This window comes from Chrysoperla carnea, chromosome 5 (genome assembly GCF_905475395.1).
Source record: "Chrysoperla carnea chromosome 5, inChrCarn1.1, whole genome shotgun sequence".
Classification (NCBI taxonomy): domain Eukaryota; kingdom Metazoa; phylum Arthropoda; class Insecta; order Neuroptera; family Chrysopidae; genus Chrysoperla; species Chrysoperla carnea.
The window spans coordinates 59,776,232-59,803,142 of record NC_058341.1 but is presented as its reverse complement, the minus strand read 5'-3'; the positions used below and the strand labels follow the sequence as shown (position 1 = coordinate 59,803,142).

The window sequence follows — 26,911 nt, the reverse complement described above, 5'->3', positions numbered from 1 at the left end:
TCCTGTTCTACATTCTTCATGCACGTAGCGATCGTTCTCCTTATTTATAACCTCTATGGTCAAGAGTCATTATAAAATCGCACCTTAAATCATTAAAAACTATTTAAACTATAATTATCATAATTTTTTTAATATCGTTGACGAATTCAGGGTTGCCAGATGGGGCGATTTATCGCGAATTGGACGTTTTTTTTTCATGGATACGCTCCTTTTTTGAGTTTGGGCGACAAGTCGCAAATTAGGCGCTTTTCATTCCTCAGTACAGCTGCATGAAAATCTGCTGTACTCTGTATTTTTTAGTGTGAAAAGTAATAAATTTCACTTATTTAAATAAGTGAATAAATATATCAAATTCATATTCGTGAGTTTTTCCATTGACTCTAAAATTATTATATTATAAAAGAGTATACACAAATTTATTTTAGTTCTTCTCAGCATTTTTATTTAGAAAAAATCAATTTCAAATTACCTGGTAAATTCAAGTCTGTTATGTCTAAGGTATTTTCAAACTTTTATTGGGCGACTGTTCAGAATATTTTGCGACTTTCGATCACAGATGGGGCGACTTGAATGAAAACTTTCTGGCAACCCTGGACGAATTAGCACAAAAATGGTGATTGATCTTAATCACATTTGTAGAGTCCTAGTATTTAGAAGTCTGTAGTATGTAGTCTAATAAAATATAATTCTATGACCCGGTATCATTTTAAAATGTCATTTTGACATTAATAAAAGTATTAAAAAAATACACTCAAAAATAATATTTTTATAAACAAATAATAAATAATTAGACATTAACTACTATAAAAAAAAATAATGATGGAATCTTCTTATGATACAAATGATTCACATTATCAGAGTATATCATACTTAGGACATTGTTGTAATGGTATAGCCGTAATTCATTTATCAAGACATATTCCTTCAAATACTCTAGTTGCCATTAAAAAATTTAATATGGATAAAGCAAAAGAAGACACAGTTTTAATTGAGGTACTTATACTTATTTCAAGTCTACATCAAACGAAAGTGATTTCATTCGAGTGTTTCTTATATTGTCAGCGTGTAGTGGACTGTTAATAATTTAGTAAACGTTAAGACAGAAATATAGCGACAAATTTATATGATTTGTTAACAATAAACCTCGGTAATCGTAAATTCGAATCTTTAATTTTTTTCAATTATTTCACGTTTTTATATTTTAAAAGTTAAAATAACTGAGTATAATAACTGTAGCGACGAGATTTGACCAGGAATTTTACCAGAATTCGCCACATAAAATGAAGTAATTAAAATTGGGGATTTTATAGTTGATTAAAATAGAAATTAAAATGTAATATGTGCATGCAATAAAATTAAAATGAAGTAGAGATTTCGCGTTTGATTCAATTTAGAAATGATTGGAGTGTGGATTGGTCCACTAGTCTAAGGAGCTTTCTGCTTTTGTGAAAATTATTGTACAGTTAACAAAATAAATTGTTAAATTTTTTAAGAGATATTTTTTGAATCCTTAATTATGAATGTTTTGATGTAGACTTGAATCAAATTTCATGAATTTGAAATCAGTAAGAGTTCTAAAAGATATAAATTTTAGCATGAAATCGTTTTAACTAGACAATTTCATCATCCAAATATATTGCCATATCTTGCTGCATACGTAAATGGTCCAGAAGTTTGTGTAATATCACCATTAATGGCCTTTGGATCATGCAAAAATTTAATTGAGAACCATTTTACTGAAGGTTGTGTAAATAATATTTTGTAAATATATCTCTAAATGCAGTCTAATTATTAAAAAAAAATAAATTTTTTTAATACAAACCAAACTTAAACTGTAAATTCTAGTACTTGGGACTCTAAGACTCCGAAAATATTCTCAAAACTTATTTATATAGTTGTTATCTAATAACTATACTGCCCTTCTAGTTTATTTTACAAAGTGAGTCAGGTAGAATTAACCAAAAAATAAAGAGTGAACCATAAACGAGGACACAAAGAAAATTTTCGATAAAACTTTGTTTTATAGGAAACCTCTAGCTATAACCACGTTAAATATTTTTGAATCTATAATTCTCAGAGAAAAATTTGTGAAACCAAAATTTTTATGCTCAAAAGGGGACATCTTAAATGAATTTGACTTTGATTTGTCTTGGAATTATATGGTCATTTAAAAGTCATCTCGGATTCGTAATTGATAAGAGATAGAAAATCGCTTTGAGTTATAAATTTGTGAGTTATAAAAGAAACAACATTTTTTGTTCCTAAACATTTTCCCCCAAATAAAATAAATTGTATGTAAAAATGTTTGAGTTCTTTTTTGCATTCAGTCACGTATGACTTTAAAAACTTTAAATTGTTAATTTAGTATTGTTGAAATACCATGTATAGACAGTGTTATATTTAGAACAAATCCAATTTAAATCTCACTTTTTTGACGTCTGTTCTTACGCTATTGAAATTAGACTTCTCTGCAGCCCTTCACATAGAAAATTTTCCTCTCCACCATATACAGAAGGCTTTAAATTAAAGTGACAGCAATTCTTGAAATTATAGTAAGAGACAATGTCAAAATCCTTGTAGGAGGCTAATTTTGCTTCAACTCTCTCTTGAAAATTATACTGGAAATCATTGGTAAAGTTATCATTTATTGTGTTCTGTATAAGTCTTTCTGAACTTGATGCATTGAATCTTGATAATTTTGGACGCTATGCAGTCACCTTTCGATAAAAATGTCTAGAGATATAACATATTTACAAATTACTTACGAATGTTGAAATGTATCGATTTTGACCGGAATCCAAAACCCATTATGTTTTTGCAGGGTCTTTTAATAATTTGACTGCATTATCTGTTAAACAGATTTCATTATTCTACGATTACAGTTTACAATATTTTTTTAGAAAATTTTCTTTTTGTTTGTTTAAATTTAGGCTTGCCAGAATTAGCTATAGCATTTATAATTAGGGATGTTATTCAAGGATTAGATTATATACATAAAAAAGGATACATTCATAGGTATTTGTAGAAATAAAATTTTTCTGATTTTGTATTTACAGATCAATAATCCTTTTTTAATATTTGTAGAGCAATTCGTGCAAGTCATATTTTAGTATCATCCACTGGACAAGCATGTTTGACTGGATTTCGTTATGCATGTCAAATTGTCGAAAATGGAAAATGGCAAAAACGTATACATTCATTTCCAAATAGTACGGCGAATAATTTAAATTGGTTAAGTCCAGAAGTTTTGGAACAGGTATTTCTTTGCTTCTAATATTAGTTCGGTAATATTACCATGTCTTTTATGGATTGACTCATCGTTCGTTCGCCGAGAATATAATAAGCCCATAATGGCGAAATAAATGTTACCTCATTCTATATTTGTAGAAATTTACTTGAGTTAAAATTAAAAACTTAATATATTCTTTTTCTTTCCAGAATTTACAAGGATATAATGAAAAGTCTGATATTTATAGTATAGGTATAACATGCTGTGAACTTGGCAATGGTATTGTTCCATTTGCCGACATGCCAACGACTTTAATGCTCACAGAAAAAGTACGCGGTCATCCGCCACCATTGTATGATAGTTCAACATTTCAGGGATTAGGAAATTTAGAATGTAATTATCTACGAACATTTTACCATAAATATGTTGACACAATCAAATAACTATAAAAATATTATTAAGTATCACAATTTTTTTAGCATCAATATTTTTAAGTGTTACAAACTTGGGACTAAACTTAGTATACCTTGATATATATTTCAGAAATCTTTTTTGGCACATAGTGATAATTCTGAGTTCTGAGAAAAAAATTGAATTAAGTAAACAATTATGATACAAATTGAAGAAACTAAAATCGAACATTTTTTGATGATCGGAAAGGATCCAAAAAAAAAATGGTAAAGTGACCTAATCCGGTCTTTCGCGTCAGATACCGTCGGATTGAGTTAAAAACAAAAAAGCTTTTTAATAAGCTTAGACACCGTAAAAAGGCAAAAAAAAAGAGCTGCGAATGAACCTGATTGGTCCATCAATGTCCCCACAAATTGCAAAAAACAATCGATTTTGCTCGAAATTTCCAAAATTCATAACTTTGTGGTTTTAAAGATTAAAAGCTGAGATTTAAATAGATTGTAGCTTTTGTTCCCATGTAGTATCACACACAATTTCAGCAAGATCGAATGTATACATTTTGCAAACCGCAGCTGAATGCAAAAAAAAGGACTTGTAAAATGGCCCTAAAAAAGTTGTGGTGCGGTAACGCGCTTTTTTTTACGTGATCATATGCTTCAATAGGTAAAGAAATACCTACCAAGGTTGCAACCTCTTATCTTTAGTAAAAGTTACTAAAATAATTATTTTAAATTACTATTATTTTAAACATACTGTCACATCACTTCATCATTCTATGGTAATGTTGTAATTTAAAATAACAGTAATTTAAAATAATAGTCATTTAAAATAATTATTTTAGTAACTTTAATATATTTAATATATCATTCAAAAAGTTAATTTGATCACACTAACAGGGAACAACTTGTTTGTTTCTCAATTATTACTTAAAATTTTTTTTATGCCCATGTCTTCATGTTTAGATAAATAGGACAATTTGATAATGGACTCACAGACCGAAATCTGTTACATGTATTGTTTAAAATAAAAGTGGGCGAAGAAAAAAATTGTGATATACTAATTAATTAATTAATTTGGTTGAAAAAATTTGTTTAGATAAAACTTATTTTTCAAGTTATTTGCCTGTATTAAGTTACAAAAAAAAAACCTTGTTTATCGCTTCGTTTGTTTTGTTTTAGTGTCTCAATCACCTAGAAATGGTGAAATGGGTGATTCAAATGGTGCAAGTAGTTCGAATCTACAATCAAAAGCACGAATTTACTCAAGTCGACAATTTACCGATGCATTTCATTCATTCACGGAAATTTGTTTAGAAAAGAATCCAACACGCAGACCAAGTGCTACAGAACTGTTGCATCAATCATTTTTTAAATTATGTAAACGTGGTGAATCTGTGCCCGATTTATTGCATCCTGTAATGCCAATAAATGATCAAATCTCCAGTGAAACGGGTAAGGTCTTACTTTTAGATTATTCTTCATTGAGTAGCAATTTTATAATTTTCAAATGAGTAATCTCGATGAGAATTTAATATCTAAAAATTTCTAACTTTGATATCTGTATGGAGTGTCCTAAAACTGTCGCATTAGAAGAGGTTAGTGATGGAGAGAATAAAATTTTATGAAAAAAAAAGTTGTCTCCAATTTGTTCTTGAAAATGGGATTCCAAGTCCTAGTCAGAGTCTCAGTTATTTGACCTTCTAGATCTAGAAACCTTAAAACATTTGATTGAAACATTTTTTACTATCTTGCTTAGTTTTCGAGAAATCGGATTGGGGATATTAAAATGGGACTCCCTATACAGATTAAAAGTTTGTATAAGCATTCTTAAGTTCATTAATAAGATAAATTGTTGTTTTAGATGATTGGGAAGCAGTATTAGCTGCTGAGAAAATGCAAGAAATGGATATAAACACATGTGAATGGGATTTTTAAGAGCTTTAAAAAATTTACTTTAAAATAAAAGAAAATGATACCTATAATGCAATATTATTTCTTTTATAAAATATATTAAAAAAATTTTTCATATCAAGACATTTATTTTTAAAATGGAAAATTATAAATTATTTTACAATAAATAATATTTATATATAAGTAAAAATTGTTTCTTTTTATAAAAGTTAGCTGTTTCTTAATTGTGCTATAAACAGACCAGACAGTAATGACCAAAATTACATTATCTTGTCTCAAAATATGTGTTGATTATTACTCAAAATGGGGCTTGTGACGATGATCGCAACATCTACGATTTCAAATCACGGAAAATAAAACTAATCCATTGAAAAATCAATACGTTTTATTTATTCAGAAAAAATCTTCACAATTTCTAATGCGACAAGTTTAACTAATTATTTTTTTTTTAAAATAATTTTAACTTGACATTTACAAGTAAACAAATGAAAATTACTCATTAAAGCCTCCTTTATCGCCAAAATTATTCACTGGAACCCCCTGAGAGATCGGGACAATTAAAAATAAATAAAAGTAAAATATCATCATTCTTTTAATACCACCCTCCCCCCCCCCAAATTTCTACCCCAATGGAGATAAAGGATAAATGTGAAATTTAGAGTTTTTTACTAAAAAAGGTTACTTAAAAAAATTTACGAAACCATCAACTTCTGAAAAAAGTCGAAAAAGTTTTCACTAGCTATGGAAGATCATTATTGCATCAGCAGAATGTTCATGAGCTGTTAAAAAAAAGTATTCAGGAAGCTGTTTAACACTCATTATTTTTCTTGAATGCCAGAAAATACGCGATAATGTCTTGGGGAAATTCATTTCCTTACGGATCATTATGAGAGTTAACATGAAAGTAATTTAGTTGACAATATGTCAAAAGCTGGAATACCTCCTTTTATATTATCTTAAAAGAGATGAGATATCTCCGTAAATCATGTTCTAGACACCATGGTCAGGGGGCATCATTCCCCGCTGGCCTTCGGTACAATGCTTAAGTTTATATTTTCGGGGAAATACAACTAATGAAGGAATATAACTCATGTAGCTTAAAAATTAAGAATCTCAAACAAGTATAGTTTTTATAACAAAAATTTAATTATCAAAAATAAATTATATAATAAATTCTAACAGATAATATCACTCAGTATCAGTCATAAATTAACAGTAAAACATCTCGATCTAGATCGACCTACCAGACCTACTCTAATGAAATGAATATTTTGTACAATGTAATGTAACATTTTAAATATGGCGTAGAACAGGCTACGATGGCCATCTCACATTCATTCATTACTCTGAACAAGTTTTCTTATACATGATTATACAAGATGCTCCAAAAGACACAATGCTCTACCATGTAGTTCAGCTGAAAATAGGTCTATTTAGCTAAATTTGCCTTAAAGCTAAGTTACTCCGATGGGGCACCAGCGGGCCAAATTTTTTTAACAGCATACACAGCGACATTTAACTTACGGCAATTTTGTGGCAACCCTGTTACGTTTTGTTTAAATATGCATATTTTGCATAAAATATACATTTCATTTGGAAACTCGATGAAGGTAGGTCGACCTACGTTGAGATCTTAAATAATGTAATTATTAGTTGATAATATACTTCAGGTACGATTCATTAGACCCGTATGCAAGTCATACTGTTTAAGGAAGTCGTATTTGGCCAAAGAAGGCCCGAAAAGTCGGTCAGGGCACTAAAAAAGTCACTGTTCTTCTCGAGTTAAGCATGATTTGAATTTGGGTCTCATGGACAGCACCTGGAGTAATATTATATTCAAGGCGTTCAAACCAGCTCATGTTCGCTTAACCTAACTTAGCATATTTGAGAAAAAATAAGTGTGCTTAGCTAGATGTATGAGTTGACACGTCCAGAAAAAGATGTTCTATTTGATAGTCATTTGAAAGTGGTTAGAAATTTGAGATACTTCTATTAAGGTCGGTTCTTCAAAAATTTCTATAGCCGGCAATTTCTCTTTCAAAAGTTCCGGAAAAATTAACTTAAAATTGAATAATAAATACAAAATCATTTGAATCGATATTCAACAAAGCTCGGTGTCCGTCGAGATTCATTCTTTTGTAACATTTTAGATAGTTTCAGAGATACAGCTTTTCTAAGTATGGCCAATTTTTTAAGTTACACGATTACTCATCGACAGATGACATGCCAGACGAAGATAAACTAATTGAAGAATTGTCGTTGTCCATCTGTATATTCTTTAATACCCTCCCGACATATTAAAAGCCGACATCTTGGACCAACCAGGCCCATCAAAGAGGACAAAGTTTGATTAAAATAAATACATTCAAAACTGATATAAGATTTTCAGATATTTTTCATCGATATATTTATTTACACATATATTTCATTTTTAGTCTATATTGTGTATCAGCATATTTTATAATCACAGCAAACAAAGTAAATTCAACATCGTTGTCGCTTATACAACTCAGTTCTGGATTAGACTAAATATTCGCAAAAAATAATCTTTGATTATTGGTTTTTGGTATCCTTTACATGTTAAATATCGATCGAACTTTGAAAATTTATAACAAATAACAGAGACGGCCAACGGTGCTAAAAAATTTTTTACAGCTTTATATCGTTGAAAACTACATCTTTGGACTTTTTCGTGCAAAAATATTTTTAGACGCATGTCGTTAGAAATGTTGTCGTTTAAGTTAGGTCTAATGAATATAACTGATTTGAACAGCTCCATTAAAAGTAAATTGAAAGGGATTTAAGATCTAAAATTGAAATTCAATTTGTAACTCTAGAAATTGATTCTAATTCATTTTCTTGGTTAAATCTTATCAAGTTCCTGCATTCACTAGAACAGACAACTATATGCTTAGATTTCCCAATACGTTTTTTGATCTCGTGTACGCACAAATGTCGACAAGCTAAGCATTTGAACTTTAAACGTCGATATTCAAACTCGTTTGGATTTTCTCCACTTGGGCCCTGCATTACGTTTTCATCGAAATTGTTCAATTGATTTTCGATATTGTTAATAGTCTTTTGGATTTGGATCACGTTAAAGTCATTATTTAATGCACTTGTACTAGCTGAAGCTTCTTGTGTTAGTGATTTAAGCTCGATAATATCACCCTTGTTCAAATTATAGTGAATTTCCTTCAAACCACTTGCTGATTCCTGATTAAATTTTATAATAATCCTCGACTTTTCTGTTAGTTGTTTCTTAAAATAAGGCTCACAAGAATTTTCAGTCTGTTCAAAAGATCTCTTTCTATTTTTGGTTCGAGTTTGTTCCGAGTTCGTCTCCTGAATATTTTCTGATAATTTTTTAACTTTTGTTTGCCCCAAATTTGACTCATGTGTATCTTCCGATAGATTTCGACCCAAATTTGTCGCATTTGTACTCTCTTTTCGGACTAATTTTGTATTTTTCAATTGTATTTGTTGTAAATGTACTACATTTTCTTCTTCAAGGACTTTATTTGTTGTTGCTTCTTTATTTTTCGGCTGATTTCTATCCAAATTGTTCGAATTTGTACTTTCCTCTCGAACTAATTTTGTATTTTTTGATTGCGTTGGTTCTAAATTTATCCGAGTTTTTTCTTCAATAACTTCAGCTGTTTTTGCTTCTTTATTTTTCGACTGATTTCTATCCATATTATTCGAATTTGTACTTTCCTCTCGGACTAATTTTGTATTTTTTGATTGCGTTGGTTCTAAATTTATCCGAGTTTTTTCTTCAATAACTTCAGCTGTTTTTGCTTCTTTATTTTTCGGCTGATTTCTATCCAAATTATTCGAATTTGTTCTTTCTTCCCGAACTATATTTGTATTTTTTGATTCCGTTGGTTCTAAATTTATCCGAGTTTTTTCTTCAATAACTTCAGCTGTTTTTGCTTCTTTATTTTTCGACTGATTTCTATCCATATTATTCGAATTTGTACTTTCCTCTCGAACTAATTTTGTATTTTTTGATTGTGTTGCTTCTAAATTTATCACAGTTTTTTCTCCAATAACTTCAATTGTTTTTTCATTTTTATTTTTTTTCGGTGTAGTATTTGTTTTTCGACGTTTAATTGGGAAATAATTTAAATCTTCTCCTTCCTCTAAAGAGGTATTAAAAACATTTTCTTTGACCTTATTTTCATAATTTTTATCAACTAATAACTTATATTTATCAGTTTTTTCTTTAAGAACCTTTTTCTTTTGTTGATTTTCGTGCGAATTTAATTTTTTACAATCATTAGTTTCAAATTCTGGTGAATTAAAGTTGACTTCAGTATGAGTACCTTCGCCAGCTTCTAAGTTATCGACTAATAACTTATGTTTATCTGTATTTTTATCTTCAACATTTTTCTTTTGTAGATTTTCCTGCGAATTTGATTCGTTACAGTTATTAGTTTCAATTTCAGGCGTAAAGTTGATAACTAAACTTCCAAAACCTTCACTTAGATTCAAATATGGTGATTCAGTCTGAGTACCTTCACAAACAACTCCTATTTTTTGGGAGCTCGATAGTAGTGGCACAAATAATGTATTTTCATCTTGTGCAATGGGGTAATTACTAGTGGGGTTTATTAAAACCATCTGATCTTCGAATGTTTTTTCTACTTCGATTTCTTTTGGTGATGGAGTTGAATAGTAGGTTTCTTCCGAGCCAGATAATTCTTGAAAATTCAACGAAGTATTATCATTAATTTCCTGTGACTCGCCGGTTAAATTTTTTGTTATTAATATTTTATTAGACTTCTCCTGGAGTGTTTTAGTGCCAGAAGATTTGAATATCAGCAAATCTGAATCACTCTTATTAGCTTCATCTTGAATTAACGGTGCTTTTGTTGAATTTTTTGATTTCTCATTGGATTCATCTTCATGTATTTTTGATTCTCTATTATTACCTAACAAAAATATCTCTTCTTGGAGTGAATCGTCTTCAGATATTAAGATTTTATTAGGTTCATTTTCATCTTTTTTATTCAACATTTTTGATTCAACTTTAGATGTTTTTGATTCTTTGTTGCCAGCAGACAAGAATATCTCGTCTTGCGTTGATTCGTCTTCAGATATTAAGATTTGATTAGGCTCATCTTCATCTTTTTTATTCAACATTTTCGATTCAACTTTAGATGTTTTTGATTCTTTGTTGCCAGCAGACAAGAATATCTCGTCTTGCGTTGATTCGTCTTCAGATATTAAGATTTGATTAGGCTCATCTTCATCTTTTTTATTCAACATTTTCGATTCAACTTTAGATGTTTTTGATTCTTTGTTGTCAGCAGACAAGAATATCTCGTCTTGCGATGATTCGTCTTCAGATATTAAGATTTGATTAGGCTCATCTTCATCTTTTTTATTCAACATTTTCGATTCAACTTTAGATGTTTTTGATTCTTTGTTGTCAGCAGACAAGAATATCTCGTCTTGCGATGATTCATCTTCAGATATTGAGATTTGATTAGGGTCATCATCAATATTATTCGACATTATAAATTCACCTGTTTTTAATTTTTTATTGTCATTTGCTTCATCTCATCTTCCAAACTAACATTTATTCCACATTTTCTATCGAATTGTCTAATTATTTTTGTTTACAATATCTTGATTATTAATTAATGTCATTCGCTATCATCTATTAATTTTAATTTTTAGTATTAAATTGAAATTTGTGCAATGTATAAGCACAATGTAATAATCAAAAAGCTCGAAAGAACATATCAAATATATATTAACACTCAGTTTAAGTTACCGTTGCATATTTTATTATGAAAAACGAAAATGAAACGACTACCGAACGTAGAATAATATAATCTAACGAAACTTTCGAATTTTTCCAAAAGGTTATATTTATTTACAATTTCTTCACATATATTTTTCAAGTTTCAAAAAGTGTGGAAATACTTCCGTAACATATGTATGTTTAGTCCGCGAATTTTAAATTGAATAAAAATTCTTAATTATTTATGCAGACTTGATTTATTTTTTAATATATAAAATTGAAAATTTGATAAAGATTTTAAAAAGATTAAAGTTTAAATAAATTATTTTTTTTTTTTTTTTTGTTTTGCAAAAATATAACTTTTATATTTCATAATATATTAATTTAAATTTAAAAATGCTGTAGTCTTTTTTACTAGAGGGTGCGTTCCACTAAGCGTTCACAACGCTCAAAATATTTCTTCAGCCGTTTCACATGATAGCCCCAAAGAGAACGTCGCTAATGACATCATTATTTTCGCTCACAACGATCCATCTAAAATAGGTGGGTCCGGTTCAGTGAACCCGGCCCCACTCAAATTTTTTCTTAATTAATTTTTATTTTTTGAATCAATTGCTTGTAGTTAGTTCCTAATTGTTAGGCAATTAAAATTATTTGTCTCTTCGTTGTTTATTCATTTATTAAAAATTTGTTATTAGTCCCCCTTACTATTAATTTCCACTTTTTACCTCCTTTTTCATATATTTAATTGCGGGCGCTTTCGACCTTTTATTGCACATGCCCACATTGTTTATATGTTTCATCGTTAAGTTTATTAACATATTATATGTGTTATTTTTGGATATATATCTTTAAAAATATAATCAAAATCTTCCTCATGCGAATATTACGTGTGATAATTGCTTTCAATGGCGTAACGTATGTTTGAACTTTGACACTTTAGGATGTATAGGAAAAGTTGAAACACCAGCACCGATTTTCATGAAACTTTTTGTAACGTGTTCATAGGACCCCAATGAACATTCAGCCAACTTAACATACTCATAAGGACATACGGCTCCTTTCAGTGAGGGTGGGGGCATATGTAGCCCATTTTTTTTTAAATGCTTATTTTCGCTTACAATTTTCATCAAGTATTTTTGATCACTGAATACGTTTCCGATGTCAGATTACACGAATTCTGCCACGTATTCCAAAAATCGTATTATTTTGGAACTGAAATTCCACGAGTGAAACCTTTTCTGCATATAAAAGTTGAAAGATCCTTTGTATAATAGTTGTTAAGACTAAACGTTTCCTGCAGATTTTTTTTAAATTGAGTATTTTTCGAAATATTTGACCCCAAAGTTAAAAAAAGAAGATTTTTTACATTATAATTCTGAGTGAAACTTTAATAGGAAATAAAAGTTCATCATCTACCTAATAAAATAAAAAAATTCATCAAAGAAGTATTCGAAGATTACTACACTAGGTAGTAGATTACTAAAGCCTGGGTACGTTAACAAATCCTTAGGTCAATCAGAAGAATGATGTCGTTGTATCCCTCTAAAAAGTGGTGGATTCTTGAAGGTCTCAGGTGTACGGATCAGAGTAATACATCTTGTTCCTTATAATTTTTACTCAAATACTTTCAGAACATGGTCGAATATTCAAACTTAAATTCTGTTATTTGCGTCTGCTTTTAAATAATGTAGACTTTAGCAAGGTGGTACTCATCAAAATATACAAAAATATCTGGAAAGAAGGCAAACATTAGAAACTCACCATAATTAAGAAAACTTAAGAATTATTAAATAATTTATTAAATCATTTTAAATTATATTTTAAAAAAAATTTCTTCTAAAAAACCAATCAAATACATAACACCGTGATTAACAAAAAATAATAATAAAAATTAGGTAAAAATATTTATTATACGATATGAGAGCCTAGGTTCTTATATTAGAAAAATATACCGTTCCTTATCTATTGGAATAAGGTAATATGAAAGAAGTTATTAATATTTTGTAAAAGTCTCACACCTAGACAAACTTAATGGAGAGAAGAAATTATCACATTCAATCTCAAACTAAATACTAAAATATGGTTAATCAAGATTCTTAGAAGTTACTTTTCTATAGTTTGGTTAAATTTTTTATTTTTTTTCATTTAGCATCCCAATTATTATGAAAATAAAATTATTAATACAAAGGATTAATTTTCTAATTTTTCCCCAATTTCCTAGAACAATTTTTGTATTAGATAAATACGTATTGAGACTACCATGTAGTTATCATCGGTATGAATTAGCTAATCGTAATTGCTCTTATAAATAGTGTGTGTTACTCGTAACTAATTTGGTGACAGTGCAGACCATTTATGTAATACAAAAATTGTTTTATGAAATTAGGGAAAAAATCGAAATTTAATTCGAAAAATCCTTCGTATTTATTATTGTCGGTAATACTTAAAATATATAGGATGCTAAAAGAGCGAGTTAGATGTTATCTTTTGTATCCCCAACCACGACAATTGTTAAAATACGTTTTTTAGATGACGATATATTTTTCTGATATCAGATCCTAGATGATGAGATAAAATGTTTAAATGGAATTTTGTTTTATATCATATTATAAATCTCTAGTAGAATATTGCTGAATTTCATTCAATCAATAATACATACAAAACAAAATCATTTGAGTAAGGAACTTTTACTCATTTTTATAAGCGTAAAATATATTTATTGAAAAAGATTTAAAACGATACTTTTTTATTATTTTCAAATATTTTCTCTGAAATGATTCAGCGCAAGTGGATGAAACTTGTGCCGATACCAACACGGAATAATTTTTTTGTTAAATTAACAAAAAAATTAGGTACTTCATTTTAGAAACAACTTGTTTCAATTCAATATTTTTCGTACACTTATTTTCAATGAGTTTGACTGTTATCAAATAAATTAAGACGAACGCTGTTATAATTAATGTACTTATTATTCGCATACAAATTGTTTGATACATCATTTGAGATGCTAAATCAATGATTATGGGAGAGTTCATATGTACATATACAAAAAGCAATGTGTATAAGAAAGATAGAAGTCCAATAGCGTATGTATTTACACAAAATCCCCACTTTTCTATGTATGTATATGTGTGTATAAAATAATGTATTTTATACACACAAACTCAATTGGACTTCTTGCTACTTATTTGAAGTCATTGAAGAGTTTACACAAACATATAATAGTATCTTTCTTATACACATTTATATGCTGCATTACCACATAAAAATTAAAATCACCAATGTAAATTTAGCATATACATACATTTATTTTTACAGAAGTTTCTACATCTGGTCTTCATTTTTTTATTCATTTGTATTTTTTCGAGTTATTTGTAAGCGTAAATTGCTAAACTTATTGGTTATTTTAACTTAATTATTATAATACAGGTTCCTAGAATTATTGATGTCGAAGAGGCCTTAACACTGTGTAATTTTAGAAAGCAGTCGTTTAAATCAGAGTTTTTGAGAAAACGTGCATTTAAATCAACGTTCGTCTGCCCACAGATTTATAGTCTACCCTAAATTTAAATAATAAAAGTTTAAAATTCTAAAGTATAAACATAATTTTTTTTTAAAATGTGATGGTTGGTAAAAACAATATTAAAATTTAATTGCACACACTAATTTAATTAAAAATGACTAGATTTTGTATAAATTTTAAAATTAATATAAGCGAAACAAAATACACCACAGATTAATAACCCGATCAAACAATCGAAAAAATAGTGGTAGGTTTACAATACATCGCATAGAGCTGAAAGTTGGTGCAGATCTTGGGAACATTATTAAAATCCTAAAAGTCCAAACCGATTCCACATCTGCAAAAAAAGTTATTCAACGTAATCCTAACCCCCATCCTCACCCATTGAGAAACTCTCCACAAAAATTTGAACTAACAATATAGTCCTGTAAATGCAGTTATGAAACGCATTTTCACTGTCCGTTCTTCAAGATATTCATGCATATTTTGAGCTCGGTACATTCTTTCTCTTTGTCTTTGAGTCGAGTACTCCAAACAGAAAACCAGGATCTTGGCGAGGCTATCGAACTGGCTGATTCTGCTAAACAGATTTTGATTGAAAGAAGAGAAAACATTGTAGAAAAGTTCAGGAAAATTTTCAATTCGGGTTCGATCCCCACTGTCGTAACAAAAATTAATTAAAATAGATTAGTTTTTGGATTATAACAGACCCGTTTTTGGTCTCATGTTAGAAGAATAATCTCTTAAAGTGACAAACATTTATTCTTATACACTTTATTTATTATTATTAATTTTTTAAGAGAATTTAAAATAAAAAATAGTGCCATTATCTAGTAAATCGATGGGCGGTTATTTTTGTTTCGCTTATTTTTGTGATGTTATTTTTGCAACCGAATCAAATTCAAAATTTGGATTTAAGAATTATAAACCGGTATCTATTCAGAAAAATGTGTCAGAACTCTGATCTACTCGTTAAGTATTATTAAATCGCAGAGTATCGCTCATTTTTTTGGGCTAAATACCGGCCTACTATTAAATCTTTATCATAATCAGTACTTAATAAAAAATATATATATATATAAAAGCTTGTAATGCTTTTTAAATGGAATGTTTAGATTCATAAATTATTATTTCTACAATAATAATAATATTATTATTTTCTAAATTTGTGCAAAATTATATATTTTTTAAAATCGTCACCAAATTCTAAATCTAAAATTGTTGTTTTAATTAAAAAAATAAATATTACACATTTTATTGAAATCACAATTAATATAGTCTAAGAGACGGTATAAGGTCGATCTTCATCCATCTGATGATCTGATTCAACCAGATAAGGTAAATTTTTTATATAATTTTATTAATTTATTATTATTATCACGCCAATCATAGTTTTTCTATCGAAAAGTGTTCATGGCTATTGTTAATTAAATTAATTTTAATCAATTTTTTCTATAAAAGGGTTCTTGCAGGTAAGCTTTTGGAACACCATTTTGTAATTAAAATATCTTTCTTCTGATACCAATTTCGATTAGTTTACAGATCGGTATGTTTAGTTATACTGACTTACCTGTTCATATGGCATGAACAAATCTACACCGATCTGTTAGCCAATCGAAATTGATATCAGAAGTAATATAATTGTATAGGCTTGCCTGGAAAAACCGTTCATGAAAAAAATTAATTTAATTAAAAATAGCCATAAACACTTTTCGATAGAAAAACTATGATAGAAGTGTTTATAAATCAATAAAATTTCATAAAAAGTGAAATCGTGAAATTATACCGTCTTTTTTACTTATAATAGTGTTCAAAATTATTAAAATTTAGCTTAAAAATTATCTTTGGAGAAAACTTTGGGTTATTCAATAAAGTTTTTTCACAAACTAAATACATTCACAACCCGCTTAATTTCTTAAAAAAATCAAATACTCACTGATTTTAGTCTTCTCTCAGAAAAATGCTACGCCTTTTCAGGGTATTCTTACTAAAAACTAAAACTAAAAAAAACATAAACTTATAAAGCCCTAAACTTTTCTCTTGGATTTCGACCTCGAAGTACGTTCCACTTTCATAAAATTTGTTTATCTCAATAATTTGCATATTAATGCATATTAATGGTGCTCGTACATCCTTAATTATACATAGTAACGTAATTGTGAATCCATTGAGGAAGGTGTATTATATCTAAAATTGCCAAAAAGTTAGGGCCCCTTCTTAATATCTTCATGATTTTTAGTTTGTAAAACACTCTATAATCAAGTATTTTTCTCCTTGGTAAGAATAATACAAATTTTTGACAAAGTGACAAAATATAAAATAGTATAATTAAAAAAATTAATAAATGTATTCTTATATTCTGCTGAATTTTCATATAAATTTCGGCGATTATGAAAAAAATCACATTAACAAAAAATTGGTAACTTTTACTAAAGATAATTGTACCAAGTTTGTTGACTTCGGATAGTAATCGATTATTATATATAATCATTTTGCTACTTAAAGTTTTATAAATAAAAATGAATTCTACTCAAATTAAAACATTGGCCAAATGTTAATCGTCTGGTACGCGACAATTCTGGCAGTTTAACATAACAAGTTCATTGTATGTTTCAACTTGTATGGTTGAATGATGAATGTTATATTCAGTCCTTAACAATACTGTTGCTGTCTTTAAAATGGCTTCTTTATCTGCTGATTTATCTAAACAAAACAAACAAAAATTATTTATTTATTTTCATTTTAGTCCACTGGAATGTTACATTTTTTTGGGTATGTAAAAGTCAGAGGGTGCAATTTTATTTCTTGGTTTTCAAGAGGTTAGTGTAAAGTAAAATCCATGTTTATGAGGTCGTAACTCTTGTCCCGTGGCTCTAGTCTTGTAAACAGGGGTGTGCATGGTTTTTACGCTATATTGGACAAACCTCGCACAGAAAATTTATAAAAAAATTTTTTTTGCAAATTAAATTCTGTACAATTTTGGTTCTGCAACTTTTAGTCTTATAACAAAAAATAACAAAGTTTTTAATGAACAAAATTTGACGAAGAGAATGATTTTTAAGATGAACTGCCAATAATGACGCCACTTCATATTCTCTATCTTTCTTCAACAATTCAATATCGGAGGCTCAATTAGATTGTGAGTCGCATCGGGGTTGAACAAAAAGACTGCAGACACAGTAGATTAGGGAATCTATTTTGATATTCTGTACAATAATTACTATGACGCGCCTCCAGATTATACCACGTAGGTGGTGGAGAAAGTAGTCAATAATTAATTTTGAACAATACTTTCTAATACTGTTACAATAACTTCCTATACTGGCAAGTTAAAAATATCAAAACTTTGAAAACCTGCATCATTTTTTACCACAGTCATATACCATCGTATTTGCAATAAAATTATCTTTATTATTGATTATTTGAATTAACAGTACACGAAATTATTATTATCAACTTATATACAGGGTGGGCTATTTTAATCTATTCATTTTTCTAATTTAAAATGTTTTCCTATCTCTTACCGTATAGAATCTAAATTGGCTATTAAATAAACCCGAAGAATTAGGTCCAATCTGATGTTAGAACATGATATACCTCCCCTCCCCTCATTAAACTCTGCAATTTTTATTTATTTAGTTAAGTACAAAACGATATATTTAGACGTATGGGTTAAAATGGCCCACCCTATATATACGATAGTAGTGAACGAAAAGAGACAGGCAGCTCGACAGCTGCATATTTTTATGCTTTTTTACTTGCAATGGCAATCATTAAAATGTTTCTTATAAAAATAATGCCTAATCATTTATACTAATATATACTTAATTATTACATAGTTTCGCAGCGCTGTAAAACCCTAATAAATAAATAAAAAATTTTCTAAAATTTTGAATGAAAATGTGATGTCATTTTTTATTATAATGAAAGAAAGAAAAACTGTTATAACGACCAAAAGAAATTTTTTTTTTATAACTTTGTTACTGCTGATTTTACGACTAAAATTTGCAAACCAAAATTTTAGTGAATTTAATTTTCAACAAAATTTGTTTTTTACATATTTTCTGTTCGACGAATATTTTGCCCGATATAGCGTTAAATTCGCACCTCTTCTTACAAAATTTTTTATGAACTATATGCATTGGTTTGGAGATGTTTTTTTTTTAAACTTTGGGAAGCCTTTCGGTTTAGGTGTCCATCAGCATACATTGTCATTGACTTATATGCACACCTCTACAAATTTTTGTGAACGGGGTACGGCTTACCTATGCTTAGTTTAACAATATATGAAAATTCTTGTAAATGGGGCTTCAAGCTTTATTTTTACGAAATGATTTGTCTCTTATTCATCCTCTTTCCATCGAGAGAAGAATTCTATCTATTTTTGCAAGTTGATCGTCAACCTACAATTTCCGGAAACTTAATAACGTATATAAAAAAATGGATTTCGGTTAACTTTGGAAAAGTGTCCGAAATCTTGGAAAATTAAAGTTTATCTATTCTTCTAAATAAGTTTACTGCAGTTTCTAGTGAGATATTTTAAATTGTAAGAAAAAAAAAAATGGGAAAAAAGAGCTCTACAGGATTTATACATAGATAAAAATTTGGTATTCTACGCCTGAAAAAAATTCGATTGTGCAAATTGAAACCGATCAAAATACGAAAAAAGTTAGCTGAAATTAATTTGAAGAATGTAAAATTGTTATGCTTAAAAGATTTCGATTATTTACGCAACTCGATAATGTTTATGCTCTAATTTCACCGCTTTTTCAAAGCGTTATTGCATAAGATGGAACCTCTGATGCATTTTTTTTATTTTGGCGTTGCAGTAACCATAAGGATACCGTCCTAAAAATTAATAAAATCAGTTCATCGATTTTCCTTGATTATGTCGCCTTTTTTCATGCATCAGATAGTCTATCTTAGACAATAACGCTTTGTAGAAGCAGGGAAATTAGAGCATGAACTGTAAATAATAAGTAGTTCTAATTTTTCTCGCTTTCCTCCTGGAATTTGAATAATTGAGAGTCGATTGCATTTCAAGAGACAAAGAATTTTTGTATTTTATTATTAAGGATAGGCAGAAGATAAATATTAGTGGTAATAATTTCGCAAAAGCAAAGTTTATATTTAAATATAGAAGTTTACTTTCTATTTATAAAAGGAAGTTAATTTTAGTACTAATCCAGAATTGCTCTAAGATTATAAATAAATTCACTTACCAACAGCTAAATGTACAGCTAAATTATGCACACCCATAGTTAATGTCCAAGCTTGTAAATTATGTATATGTTTAACATCAGGTATTCGAATTAATGATGCAAATATTTGGTCATGATTTAATGTTAATGGAAAACCTTCCATTAATGCGTTTAATGTATCTTGAAATACTGTGCGCGTTGTAAATAAAACTATTATTGAAAATATAAATGTACAAATTGGATCGACAATTTGTAAATGAGGCTGAAAAAAAAACAAAAATTTAAATTACTACATTATTTGATTATCAAGGATATACAGAGTCGAATTAATGCGTAAAATTTAAAAGCGCATTCATAAACCTGAACATTTTTAAATTGAAAACATTTTATATACTTTTTGCCAAAGCTCATTTTTTTAAGCAGTTACAGGTAATAAATATTAGAAATCATCGAGAATAAAGTTTTCCACAAAAATTTTTCCGTAAACTTAATAAATTTTAGATAGAAAATATTGTAATTATACCATGCATATATGAAATATATCAAGGTATACTAAGATTAGACCCAAGTTTGTAAACTAAAAAATATTGATGGTACGAACAAAATTTTGGTATAGGTTCTCATAAAATCACCTAATTAGTCCATTTCCGGTAGTCTGTCTGCTTGTCTACCCGTCTGTGATCACGATAACTCAAAAACGAAAAAATATATCAAGCTGAAATTTGTATAGAGTGTTCAGGGCGTAAAAGGTGAAGTTGAGTTTGTAAATGAGCAACATAGGTCAATTGGATCTTGGATCGGAAAGACTCATCTTGTAAAACGTTAGAGATAGAACATTTTTTTCGTAAACACCACTGTTTACCCGTGAGGGTGAAAATTAGGTTAGAAACATCATATAGTATGTATATACAGGTATTGTAAATATATTACAAATTCATCCGTTACAAATATTATGTATGTGTTTGCTTGATTATAGCATATACTATGTCCACTGAGGAAGTGAGAAAAAAGATACTCTTATTACTTTATGTGTAAGAGTGGCTACCTTTCTTTACTTACATGACGCAAAAACACAAACGATTGTATAATCAACACCATCTATACAGAGTATTTCAACAATTAACTCTGTCAATTGTTTACTTTCACTTATTTTATTTAATAATGCATTTAAAAAAATTCAAGTTAGCATAGAATTAACGCACTGCATCTCAGAAACATTTGACAACGTTGGGCATTTTTTGGGTGAACAAAAAACATGGAACTCGTGTCACGCTTCGTATATACCACATTGAAAAAAAACTGTTCTCACCCGGTACGATAGGATGGGTGACCGCTTGAAAACAATGTGTGTGGTTACTTTTTTATTATTTATAATCGTTTTTTATACACGCGTTAATAATTTCAATTAACAAATTATAAATTTTTAATTATTTATGCTACAATTCATTTAAAAAAAAAAAAAAACAGTTATTCCCAAGTTTTAAGTTTTTACTTCCGCCGACAGTCCCCATTACTGACTCTTTTTTTATCGTAATTTTCTTAAATGATTTTTTATGCAGTTTGTGGTAGTATACAAGAAAAATTCTAAACATCGAAGGTGTTATTTTTACAACTCTTTTAAAATGACAATCTTGTCTTTCTCACCCTATATTTAGTAACAAAAAAAATCACCAAGATTTGTATGGATGGTATGTTGAAAGGAGTTAAAACTTACATAAAACATTATAATTATTGCAGCAACAACAATTCCAATACTTTGACAAAAATCTCCAATTACATGTAACATTGCAGCTCTTAAATTTATATTATGCGAATGTCCATGTCCATGTTCTATATGAGTATGCGAAGTGTCGTTTGTTGTGCTACATAATCCATGAAGTATAATTACTTGACTGAAAACGAAATCAGATCACATACTTTTTTAAATGTCAAATAAATTAAAAACTTTAATAAAAGGTAATAATTATTGGGTCCTGGGTATTTTGAGAGATGTTTACCACCTAGTTATATTTATTTCAAAATTTGTTTTATTTTGTGTATGTTTTATAAAGCAGGGCCTGTAAAGCTCAAAAATTTTCCAGGGATGTTTTGCCACCTTAATTGAAAATTTGAAGTATTCCGGTTCCATTTTTATTGCTATAGTAGCTCTATTTGGATTTAGAGCACAGTTGAGAAGGGTTGATTGAACTACCAATTTTATAACATGGGGATCTCTGATAATTCCACTTGCAGGGCCTACACGGAAGACGATAAAACCTCAATAAATGTTATTTGGCGACAGGTTAAGAATGTAAGTCCGAAACCTTAAATCCATCAATCTTGGGAGGAATTCCGACAGAGAAGCTGTGGACTTTCTGCGTGGCGTCTCACCTCGATAGAATCCTATAGCTTCATCTACTTAAAATAGCATCTCTTATACGCAGACTTGGGAACATCCGGTGACAGGATGTTCTCAAGGAGGGTACTGAAGACTTCTTGGTCTAGGTGCTAGGAGGTCATTCATTAATTACGCAAGCATTTGGGGGGCGGGGGTGTTACAAAAATCGATTCATGTGCTAATGTGGGAGGTGGGTTTAAAAAAATCTATTCATGTGCTTATGTAGGGAGGGGGTTGCTTAAACCCATTCTTACGTAAGATTTTATGAGTTTAAATCTAATATCAGAAATAATGTATGTACATTGCGAACTAAAGTCTCTGTGCTAAAGACTAAAAATATTTAATTTACGTCTATCTATGAGTTTTAGTGTAACTGATCCTTTTCTAACAACGTTTTATTATTCGGAAAAACGAGATTGAATCTCACGTAAGATGGAGGAGACGGGTTCGAGAAATTTTATATATGTTTTAGGGAGAGAGACTCATTTGCGGTACCCCCCTTGTGTTTTATTGGCTCTATTTGGATAAGAAAAAATGTTCTTTACGATGAAAAAAGTGAAGAATGGCCAATTCTTCAAAGGATAGGTAACATACAATCATTTTTCGTCATTTTTTACTTCAATGGGGTTTCTTTGATATTAGTTATATCTTTGGGACATCTGGAATTGTTTATTCAATTAAGAAGAACAAAAAACTAATACAGTAGAATCTCGATAACTTAAACCTCTGTAACATAAAAACCTCTGTTACTTCAAAAAATACTATTTTCCCTTCCCATCAGAGCCCAAAACCTCTATAACTTAAAAGACGCAACCTCTATAACTTAAATAAATAATCTCTGTATAGGCCCTCAGTAACTACATAGAAACATGTACATACCTCTATATTAACCTTTACCTAACATAGACACTTGATAACTTAAAACCTCTATAACTTAAAATATTTTGTGTTTCCCTTGGACTTTAACTTATCGAGATTCTACTGTATTAATGCGCTTTGATATATTTATCAAAAAACTGCATGCTCGTCATATTAAAGTCACATAGGTGATAATCGCTTTTTAAGATTACTAAAAAGGCTCAAATATTATAATAATTTCTTCTTAGAAGGAATAATATTGTTTATTTTACTTACAATATGTTAACAATAAGACCAATTATTGATACAATAAGCATTGTTAGACTTTGTATTTCATATTCATTGGTAATAACTCTTTTAATTGCGCAAAATACAAAAATACCAGTTAAACCCCAAATAAATAAAACACTAATTAACGCACCAATTAATTCTGTAAACAAAAAGAAATATATAATATTTACAATTATGAAATAGGCGAAGTGGCTCTTTTAAAAAAGTTCAAACTTTTCCAAAAATTCCACAGTTATACACGCACAAATCTATAATAATCCAACTAATCTTCGAAACGGATGACAAACATATTGACGCTATGTTTTTTGGCTTAATTTTTTATAACAACCTACTTTTTGTTTTCTAATAGCAATTTTGTCAAATTTAACATTGGGCTTCGGTAGATTAATTGCATTATAAGTGTGCTTTTAATTTTTATTTAAATTTGAATACTTTTTTTTTTATTGTACTTAATTTATGTTGAGGAATAGTAAGCTGGAAACCTCGTCTACTGAAATATCTGTGGCTATCATCGACTCTATTAAAATTTTTTACATTAAATTTATTATAAATAGCGGTGTGATTTATGAAATGTGGCGGTAAAGTCAAGATTTTAAAATTAAAAATAAAGGTGCACTAAGGATCATTTTTTGTTTAATAAAACAATTCTGAGAACGGCTGGTGGATCCCAAACATCGAATTCTATACTTCAATTGGGAATAAATGAATGTTATTTTTGGAATATTTGTTAACTTGCCAGCGATTTTTGAAATCGAATTTTTCAACATATTTTTACGTTTCATGGTTAGGATGCAATTAACAACAATTTGGAGAAAATGTATCTGTGTGTGTGTACGTACGTATTGACTTCGTTGAAGTGTTGATCGAAGCGTATTACCGATAATGCGATCCGAACAAAATTCCATAACATTCGGTAGAGGCGTTTTCAAAAAATTTTCGAAAAATGTGTCAAATATTTATATTTTTTATAACTCTTTAATATATTGGAAAGTTATTCGTATAGATCTCAAAGGTCGCACCAGATTTACTGCCAGGCTTGTTATTTTTGGTATTACGGCTAAAAGTAACAAAACCAAAGTTGTAAAGATAGCCCGATATAGCGACCCGGCAAACATAGATTTAACTTTACACTAACCCTCTTTTGATAGCCAAAAAATAAAATTGCATTAAGTATTTATATTCATTACTTTAAGATGATCCTTAGAAAATGCATTTTCGATGACTTATGAATATTAATTATATGTATTAACGATCCTTTGGAAAGCTCTTATTGAATTGAACATTGTTAGATAATATATAGTTTTGTCAATACAAACCTGCACGATAATATCCAAATGAATATTTTTTGGTAGGTTTCTTTTTACCAATAAATATGGCTGATAATGCCATAAAACATCCAAGTACGTCTATTAACATATGTGCAGAATCCACCATTAATGCTAAACTGTCAGCAATATAGCCACCTACTAATTCTGCTATCTGAAATACAATTTTTGTAAGATAAGATGGTTTTTGTATTTGTTATTGAATTATCTTCTTATTGGAATTAAAAAGGGACGATTGATTACGCAATTACTTATTAAAAACTTGCTCCCAAAGCAAAGGCGGGTTATCCATAAGGCAAAGAAGCACGTGCATAAGGAGACCGCGCGTAGAAGTTTTTAAACAAACATAAAATTAATTGTGTAAGTATGCAAAAAATTATAGTCCGTTGATATTGACATTTGTAAAGTTATTGAAATGTATGCGGTCGAATTCATATAATTTCCGCATAAAGGGAAAATTTTAATAAAAATGAACAGCAAGGTTTGGAACTTTCAATAATCAAAGAATATGAGAAGAACACAAAGAGGATACGGAAGAGAAAACTTACAGCAGATGAATCTGCCGAAGACTGACTACTTCTTCATTATCTGTTCGGGAAACATTCGAAGTGATAGTATATCTAGTAATTATGGACAGACTGAGTTTTAAACGTAATTAGGAATAAAATACTTAATTTGTAATTTTTTTCGATTTCAAAACGATAAATATCAAGTACTTACCATAAATACAAAGCATAAAATTGAAGTTAATAATAACCGCCTGAACACCCATTTTTGTGATCTTTCTTTAGGTGTATGATGACAATGATACTCTTTGTAATCGTCCGGAGATGAAATATCTATTTCCTAAAAAAAATCATATTAACATACTTTAAAATAGTCAATATTCGCGTTACTTGTGCGCCAAATTTTCATCAAGTACATAATAAATTTTTAACTCTAAAGGTGATGAGAAAAAGAGGATGAAAGTTTATCTGTACAATAACAAATCAACTGAAAAATTACTTAACCGATTTTAAAAATTATTTCACGCATTATAAGCGAGTACCATGGGCTGTTTTCAAAAAATTTAGGGCTCCACACCAAAAAATTAAAACCAACGAAATTGTGAACAATAAGGAGATAATGACTTCAAATGAAATGAAGATTAACACAATCTTTGTACTTAAAAATGAAGTGGCCCAGCGAAGTAACTGAAAGTAATCTTTCAAAATAAAAATAATATAATATTAAATGCAAACAGTTTACAATTTTATGTGCGCTATTAGTTGATAGTTTAGGGTCTCTTATCTTTTATGGACCCTAAGAATTCTTTCTATAAAGAATATATCATTATATTATTTAAAAATTAAATACATACATTTAGTAAAAACGTGGAATCACCACTATCTCGTGATGAATTTGGTGTAAATGGTCTATGATTTGTTGTATATTTTGGTATAATTGTATTAATTTCTGTATGATTTGTGAAGCCATTTTCATTTGACCATATTTTCGGACCATTCGGTTTTGTATGAATTGTTTCAGATGGTAAACGATATTTACATATCGAACATTGTTTATCAACATTTATTTCGAAATTCTGTAATAATGGTTGAGTATTCTTATCATCCAATAAATATTCATCATCATTTTGTAAATGTATATCACAATAGCATTCCATTTTCAAATAATATATTAATTGACTTGAATTAAAAATTATTAAATTAACTTCATCGATTAATTATACTTTAAAAAAATATTTATCATTTCTGTTATTATCTTTCATTATGTATTTTATAAAAAAAAAAAATTATTTAATCATTTAATTTACATATGGTTTTGACGTATGATATTTACAAATAATGTAATATGTATTGAAGAGGGAGTTCTTGACATCGGAAATATTCTTAGACCATTAAGTACATAGACTGAGCATCACCTAATTTCCGTACAGTATAAGAGTTGCACTAACATCTAAGGTTAGGTAGAGTTCGTACAAAACAAAGTGGCACTGAACAAGAGAGAGTGTAGATACGAGTGAACATA

The 26,911-nt window shown here is 29.1% G+C and overlaps 3 protein-coding genes across 3 annotated transcripts; 1 reads left to right on the top strand and 2 right to left on the bottom strand.

Annotated features, from left to right (window-relative positions):
* The first annotated feature begins 799 nt into the window (after positions 1-799).
* Positions 800-5,618, top strand: LOC123300768 (STE20-related kinase adapter protein alpha). Its single transcript, XM_044883415.1, has 7 exons — positions 800-993; positions 1,595-1,742; positions 2,931-3,015; positions 3,085-3,256; positions 3,439-3,622; positions 4,819-5,091; positions 5,501-5,618. Exons 1-7 carry the CDS (start codon positions 817-819, stop codon positions 5,572-5,574), a joined length of 1,113 nt encoding a protein of 370 aa, XP_044739350.1. The 5' UTR covers positions 800-816; the 3' UTR covers positions 5,575-5,618.
* Positions 5,619-8,370: 2,752 nt separating this feature from the next.
* Positions 8,371-11,073, bottom strand: LOC123301268 (protein Daple-like). Its single transcript, XM_044884002.1, has 2 exons — positions 9,787-11,073; positions 8,371-9,726 (listed from the first exon to the last, which is right to left on the bottom strand). Exons 1-2 carry the CDS (start codon positions 11,071-11,073, stop codon positions 8,371-8,373), a joined length of 2,643 nt encoding a protein of 880 aa, XP_044739937.1.
* Positions 11,074-17,219: 6,146 nt separating this feature from the next.
* Positions 17,220-26,546, bottom strand: LOC123301267 (zinc transporter 2-like). Its single transcript, XM_044884001.1, has 7 exons — positions 26,244-26,546; positions 25,604-25,729; positions 24,875-25,037; positions 23,544-23,697; positions 21,747-21,924; positions 20,054-20,294; positions 17,220-17,534 (listed from the first exon to the last, which is right to left on the bottom strand). Exons 1-7 carry the CDS (start codon positions 26,544-26,546, stop codon positions 17,386-17,388), a joined length of 1,314 nt encoding a protein of 437 aa, XP_044739936.1. The 3' UTR covers positions 17,220-17,385.
* Positions 26,547-26,911: the final 365 nt, after the last annotated feature.